At 39.8% G+C, this 7,500-nt stretch overlaps 3 protein-coding genes across 3 annotated transcripts in view; 2 read left to right on the forward strand and 1 right to left on the reverse strand.

The window, feature by feature from the left end:
* LOC137997006 (uncharacterized) overlaps positions 1 to 892 on the forward strand; it is an 18,271-nt gene extending 17,379 nt beyond the window's left edge. The window contains exon 4 of the mRNA XM_068842684.1: positions 1 to 892. This exon is cut by the window's left edge and continues 1,720 nt beyond it. The gene's annotated coding sequence lies outside the window, so the exon portion shown is untranslated.
* A 144-nt stretch (positions 893 to 1,036) lies between these two features.
* LOC137997007 (uncharacterized) lies at positions 1,037 to 5,790 on the reverse strand. Its single transcript, XM_068842685.1, has 4 exons — positions 5,780 to 5,790; positions 4,036 to 4,125; positions 3,231 to 3,302; positions 1,037 to 1,983 (listed from the first exon to the last, which is right to left on the reverse strand). Exons 2-4 carry the CDS (start codon positions 4,084 to 4,086, stop codon positions 1,828 to 1,830), a joined length of 279 nt encoding a protein of 92 aa, XP_068698786.1. The 5' UTR covers positions 4,087 to 4,125; positions 5,780 to 5,790; the 3' UTR covers positions 1,037 to 1,827.
* Positions 5,791 to 6,220: 430 nt separating this feature from the next.
* LOC137995357 (RNA-binding protein 25-like) overlaps positions 6,221 to 7,500 on the forward strand; it is an 18,965-nt gene continuing 17,685 nt past the window's right edge. Inside the window, exon 1 of the mRNA XM_068840921.1 lies at positions 6,221 to 6,231. Coding sequence (XP_068697022.1) covers positions 6,221 to 6,231 — 11 coding nt within the window. The remainder of the gene's footprint in view (positions 6,232 to 7,500) is intronic.

The raw sequence follows: 7,500 nt of genomic DNA on the forward strand, positions 1-7,500 counted from the left end.
GGAAGTGATCACGTGAAGCATGCGAAGTAAACCCTTGAAACCTCGTCTGAAAAGCAGTAGTTAACGGAAAAGTGCCACTTCGTTGTGCTTTTTGCAGAGACGACAGTAACTAATTGTTCGTAGTATAATAACTTTGGTGATCAGTGAAATTGGTTGCACTTGGTGGTTATCACGCAATACTCACCAAAGCAGTTTTTTCAAAATGGCCGCAAGCCATTTTGTCGAGGTGACAGATGAAATTGTTTTAAAGAAAATGAATGATTTTTAAATAATCACCCAAGAAATTATACAAAAACAATTATTGGCGAATAATTGTTAAATCTGCTGCTTTGAAAGTTTTACCTAAATGATTGTAAATATCAAGAAAGATTTTATCACGGAAAGTGTTGAAATGTCACATTTTGTTGCTGGTCTTGTATTACTGTTAAAGCAGTCAAAATTAATCGCCGTCTTTGATCAGCCCACGAAGCTACGTTCACGAAGAAGAATATTTTAAGGACGGTGCATACTATTGTTAATGCACATACGTTCCACGCATCTCGAGATACTACGATTTCCTATGGGTAGTGCTTATTAATACAGGGATATTTGTGCGCGGTTCAAAACTATGCGGAGAAAGTAGAACTTAGCAAGTGTTCTTGGTATCCAAAAAGAAAATTGGGGGTAACCAGGCATTTTTCAGAGATAATTAAGCTCTAATTTGGAAAGGAACGCCATACATTGCTTTGTATTTACAAATATTGTTAATTAATGATCTTCGAAAAATGCGTGGTTATGCCTAATTTTCTTTTGGGATTTCAATAACACTTGTTTAGGCCTGCTTTTTCCGCATATTCAGTAAACCGCGCAAAAAATACCCTTGAATTGGTAGGCACCGTCCTTAACTAGCTCCTTTTGTTCGTCCATCAGCAATTGTACATTGCAGCATTGTTATCATCTCTTGAGATTGGTTGCAAACCACTTGTACGTAGATGTAAAAAACTTAAGTGAAAGATCTTGGGTTTTAGTAAAACCCGATTGAACTTCTCACTAGGTATTTAAAAAGCAAACTGTATTTTTATTTCAACATTCCTTCAAAGCATTGGTGTTTATCGGGCTTTGCACGCTTCCAGATTCCCGCCACTTCCTATTGCGTCCAGGCCCCATTTGTTCGAAGTGTGGATAGATCTATCCACTGAATAAATCACTACCCATTGGATAACTCAATTGGTTTCGCTAGTGTTTATCCGCTGTATAGTGATTTATCCGGTGGATAGCGTTATCCACCTTTTGAACAACTGAGGCCAGAAATGCAAGTTTTTAGATGTACGTCCAACTTTAATATCCAACACGAAAGGTCTCTTCCTCCTGAAGTCCAGGCATTTGCTAGCTATTTCCGACGATTTCAAGGTTAAATGTTAGGATAAGCGTTATTTTCAGGCGAAGGTAAATGCAGCCCTTTATCATCACTTGAGGCGCACAGTTTAGGGTATACTTTGTGACGTCAATAGTCCCTTCTCGAATTTTAGAATTACAGTTGAATACAACACCAATGGCATCTCCACGTTATTCTCTCCATAGTTCAGCGCCCAGCTAAATAGACCATTTCCGAGTTCATGTCTACCGCCTCCTCGAGTCTAAGTGCGAAGTTTTTGTAATGAAAATTAGTTTTCATTCATATGTAAAGTAGAACTAATTACCATCACAAAAACTTCGCACTTAGACTCGCTTTGAAGAGGAGGCAGACATGGACTCGGAAATGGCCTATTAACTAACCAGCAGGTGACCCAGGTGACAGCACATCGTAATCATGTGAAGTTACTGCTTAACTTTCACTAATTACACTGCTCAACCATGCAGTAAATTAACACGTGATTTTGACGTCATAGTCTCTTGATGACCATAGCTGACGCTCCTCCGCCGCCATTGCAGATGCCGGCCAGTCCCAGTTTTCCCTCGGCAAGGTTGTGCGTTAAGTGAGCAATAAGCCGTGCGCCAGACATCCTTCAAAACAAAACGAGAAGAGTTTGATTAGTGTGAGGGATTACTACATGCGCGATATATAAGGCCAACTTAGAGTGTTGTATTCTACAGTTATGGTGGGCTAATTTAAAAGGCGGTTTTCGTTGCTTGAGTTAAAGGTTTACAGAGATACAGGCAACTTTTACACGAACGCGGACCGCGTCAAAATCAATGCGGTTTTGGGGGTGTTTACACGGAACCGTTTTGGGAGTGTTTAGGTCATGCCAATCTATTGTAGTTCGCAGGACTCATTACACACGAATGCAATGCAAATTTCGCGCTAAAATAGTAACCGTATTCAAACCGCTGTGGTTTCGCGGTTTACACGACAGATGAAACCTTATCGTTTTCAAAACGATGCGGTTACAAATAAAACAGCGTCGTGTAAACGCTGCCATAGTATCTTACGGTTCCTTGTTTTTTCCAGTTCAATTCACAGATGAACTGAAGAAAAAAAAACGTGCTTCGTATCTTACAATAGCCCTTATTCACGATGGCCGCCATGTTGGATTTGCTCTTATCATGCAAATTAGCTACACACTTCTGAGGGGGCAAACAACGCAAGTTCGAGAGGTAATAACGAACATGTTAGCCACACAGATGATTTGTTTCACGTTCATTGAATGTTTATCATCTAAGTAGTAAAATAGAATGATTACACAAGTTACTTCGATGTTTTTTTCAGCGAAAAATGAGCAGATAACAAAGTAAAAGTCAAAATGTCAAAGGTAATCAAAAGATATAAAATTATTATAAAAGGCACTTAATTCTGAATTCTAAAGTGTACTTTGAGCAATGTTATTTCAATATTTCGACGAGCCGATTTTCCGCAATTTGCCTTTTTCCCAATGTTTGCCCCCCAGCATAACACATGGCTAGTTTGCATGACAATTTGAAAACCAACATGGCGGCTACCGTGAATAAGGCCAATTGAGAGCTTAAGCACGCGGCGATTCGGCAACCGGAAGTGAGATGTTTTCCTATTTAACCTGTATTGACACTACCTTATTTATATTGTCAATACTTATTTTAAGTACTTCCGGATTACGCTCTTGGCTCAAAAACGTCGCGTGCTTAAGCTCCTAATGCAGCCCAGCGAGGAATGAAAAACAGTTCTGTGGGTTTGGGCGATCCAAGCCTCATGTAGATTTTATCGCGCGTCTTATCCAGGTCAGTTGGGTGCTGTGTAGCTTGTAGTTTCATGTTATTCACGTTTAATAAAAACTTACTGACGCGATAGGATGGCCGATGGACACAGCGCCCCCGTGGATATTTACTCTCTCAGGATCCAATTCCATTAGCTGTGAAGAGTTAAAAAAAGCAGCACCAAGCAGATGAAGAAATGTACTGACGGCACCAACAGGGCTCTGTAGTACTGGTGATAAGAAAGGCACCAAAACTGTCCTTGGTTCGTACTACAACGATAGACAATGTTGGCTTGTTCCTTGAACAAGTACATTTAACGAATACAACGGAGAACTAGCGAATAACATAACATGCTATTTCTGACAGTTGTAGCCTGCGAAATTGGCAGAAATGGATATTTGCCGGCACGGATTAGAGGACTGGGTCCGGTTGTCTGGTGGGGATTATAAGTAATTTGTCGTACAAATAGTGATCCGTTAGGAATTTGAATCAGTCTAGGTTCAGCTTTCTTCGCCTACTTTTTGGTTTAAATTTTCCCGTAGCCTCCATAGGGTAGTGGCACTTGCATAGGGTTTGGAGAATACGTTCCCTCATTCCCGAAGGGTTTTGGGTTTTCGTATCCGGCAGGTGCCCAGTGTACTTTTCCTTTAACAAGTTTTTAGGAGGTCAGAACCATTAAGTATGCTAACGTATTGTTATGCTGGAGCGGAGTTTGTATGCATATGGTACGCAAAATAAACCGGCTTGTGGCGCTTGCTGTCCTACATGCCCATGTATCTACACAGTTGTGTTGTGATTGAGTTAGTCGTGTTGTGTCTGATTGGATAGTGGAGTCAAAATAGTCACTCTCAGTTAAGCCGTATTTGCAACTTAATCAACTTAACATACCTTTATATTTGCCAAAACTACAGCACTGAAAGCCTCGTTTATTTCCCACATGTCAATATCCTCCTTTTTCAGACCAGTCTGTTGCAACACCTGAGGTAACCAACGTACATGTAATTAACGCCAATTTGGGCGAGATGTAATTAACTGTAAGCTCAAACCGACCAGCCTGAGCTCTTAGAGTGCTACTATGATGAAAAAATCACTTCCCTTTTTTCGTCAGATTTTGAAAGTGTTTGCTTAACACCTGCCTGGCAAATTCTTGATGTTACCAAAGCATTCCCTCGTATTCCATTAAGTTATATTTGTATCATTACTTTCTATAACTTTAACCAATCCGACGACCTTTGTAGTCTACAGAGCTGTTTATTTGTATGACCTGTTTGTTTTTACGAAAACAGAAGTCAAATGCTGCTAGAGTTTTTTCATTCTCTTGCGGATTAACCTGGAAGTTTTAGATTCTTAATTTAGCGAAAGCACAGCCAAAGCTCGTGTTATTTTAGGGAATTCCACGCAGACGCTAGAATTAAATGGCGTAGGACTGTTGCGTTTTTGATACGGAAATTTTAAGAATCATTTTTTGAATTCTTTTACTTCAGGATTCAAATTGTTCTTGAATATCTTGCCAAGATATCGTGATTTTGTTTGCCGACATTTAATAATTCCGTTCATATCTCTATTGTTTATAATGTGGCTTTGCGGTTTTGAAGTACGGTCAAACTTTGAATCCTTGTACTTGAACAGTTATGCTGAATTGCTTCGTTAACGATATTACTATTACCTCTGGCAAAATTCGTGTTAAAGCGATCGTTTTATTAAGTTGGAAATCGTTTAAGAATGGATTAGCTTAAATTTAAGTACTGCATAAGGTTCCTGCGTTTGTCAGCGTACTTCACGGAATTCATTTAGTGAACATGATGTCAACTAAAAATGATTTCTGCATTGTGCGGATTTTTTACTGTTATATTGGACACTAGGAGGAAAGTTATAAATAAACAAATTGGGGAGCATTTATGGACAATACTCTTAAAAGCATGTGGTCCTTTGATTTCCTGAACCCGTTTTGCATATTGATTTTCTATAGTCTTTCTCCGGAATTGTCTGAACAAAATCATGTGTGATTCTCTCCTGATCTTCTAACCCTTGTCAGTCAACGTGAAATCGCTCGTTCCCAGTTGCCTTGATAGTTTGATTGGCAGAGCTCTGCACCGGTATTGGAGAGGTCAGGGCCTGTTCAAATCGCGTTCTTATCGCCAAGTTACTGTTACTATTTAAGTCACATTTAAACCTGCAATGAAAATATGAACATGCTTCTTTCGGCGGTTAAAATGTACGTTTTTCTGCTCAAAACATAGTCGGGAAGCAGTCCAAGGAAGTCGTTGAAACGTGTACATTTATAACAAAAATGAATACAATAAATAAATGAACTAATCATTAAAACTAATTTAAAAATTGTAACTCCATGTATCAGACACATTATGGTTTATATTTTAGGAGGTTAGCTATCCAGTCAATTGAGAATATATATCGCAACCTCACAGGTGTAGTGAACAGGACACTCGCCTCTCACCAATGTGGACAAGATTCCGCATCTTAGTTGTTGCCCTATGAAGCTTGGGCTGGTTCTTGTTACTTTTTCACAAAACCAAAATGTAGCTTATCATTGCCTGAGGGGGGCCGTATGGGAGAATACACTAAGGTATAATACTGTGCCGTGTTTTTCCTTAAATAAAATGTTCTTTCTTACTTTCTTTCTTTCTTTCTTTCTTTTTTTCTTTCGTTCTTTCTGTCTTTCTTGGAAGTGTACCAAAAATGTATAGCGCACGTGCGGGGCCTGTTGTATTGTGTGGCGTCCTCTCGTGATCAGCGTTCGTGTTTTTTTCTTCACCGAAACAGATGAAGACCTTTGCATGAGAGCTCAGTTCCTGTGGATTACTGTTGCGCAGTAGGAATAAAACGATTATTTGGTCTTATAAAGAGTGCACATTGCGATGGTTAAGCGTTTATATCTATGGTTTTGTTCTTTAATTCTAACGCGCAGAAAAACAGCATTCTATGAACGGATTGTGCGATAAAAATAAAATGCAATGACAAGTGCGCAATAGGGAAGCTATCTGTTTACAAACATTGCTTTTGTTAGTCAAATGGGGCAACCACAGGAACAAAAGACCCTTTGTTTTGACAGCCAATGAGACTCTGGTTGGCACATTTATGACAATAGGTGACGTCAACGATATTTTCCCTATATGTGAATGCGCCTTATTTGATAGCGCGCCAAGTAGTTTTTTTTTTTTAAGTTTTGTCCAAGGTCGGAATTGTGAAATGAAAAACGTTGCGTTCAATGAAAACTAAAATTTGTTGAGTGCCTTTTGTTCCATGCTTAAGTGATGATGTGAAGTCACTTGACACTTATTACGAAGAGCACTTGTTGTCACTTTAACGTGGGTAGACTGGAAACTGTTTCTCAAGAATATTGGGGATTTAATATTTAACCTCATTGCATCGTATGTCTTGATAACTTTTGGATTCTAGGGAGAATTTCCGACAATCCACTGTATTATTTTTATATGTGCGTTAACTTGGATTGGCAATGACCAGTGTCGCTAATTGCTTCGTTGACTGATCTCCATACTCAAGTCTTTCTACTGTATTATTTTTAGAATTACCCCCTGGGGTCAAATTGATAATAACAAGGAATTCATTAAGTGTGGTCAAAGTATTGTTTCAAGCTTCTCACCCTTTTTTAAAATCGCTGAATCACCAACACCTTTCCGCGGGCGTTTGTTACTGAACTTTCGCCGTTGGACTGCAAGCCTATATGTGAGGGTGGCGCTTACTAGTACAAACCATTGCCGCATTCACTAAAGGTTAAGTCAAAAATTAATGTCTCCAAATTTATGCAATGTCACTCAGTATTGATACCGAATAAATTTCGGTGAGGTGAGAGTCATAAGCAAAGTTAACTGAGAAGCTGAAAGCCCTTTCGGTGCCACATTTTTTTCTCTCCCCCTCCCTCTTTTGCTAACGAATATTTTCCAACTTAAGGCGGCTCACGTGGTCTCAGATCTTCCTATCTCCAGGGACCCGTTTCTCGAAAGTCCCGAAAACTTTTCGGGCCCGGAAAGCGATTTGTGAATCTGCCAAACGCTTGTTCAGGAAAGCCGGTCTTTTAAGATATTTTCAAGGTAACAAAAACCAAACTAAATGTGAAGTTTGACGACTTAAATCCCCTCCGTTCTTGAGAAACAGAGGGAGTTGTGACACCCGAAAATGGCCCGTAAAGTTTCGGGACTTTCGAGAAACGGGCCCCGGGTCAGAATCCATCGCTTCAAGTGAAATCTGAAGTTTGTTTAGTTGGTTATGCAACGGACTATCACGCGGGAGGTCGCGGGTTCGAGCCCCGTCCGAATCAATCTTATGGGGCTCAGAATAACTGAGGAGAAAGTGCTGCCTTTGTCACTTCATCTG

The sequence above is a fragment of the Montipora foliosa genome, chromosome 3 (assembly GCF_036669935.1).
Source record: "Montipora foliosa isolate CH-2021 chromosome 3, ASM3666993v2, whole genome shotgun sequence".
NCBI classification, from domain to species: domain Eukaryota; kingdom Metazoa; phylum Cnidaria; class Anthozoa; order Scleractinia; family Acroporidae; genus Montipora; species Montipora foliosa.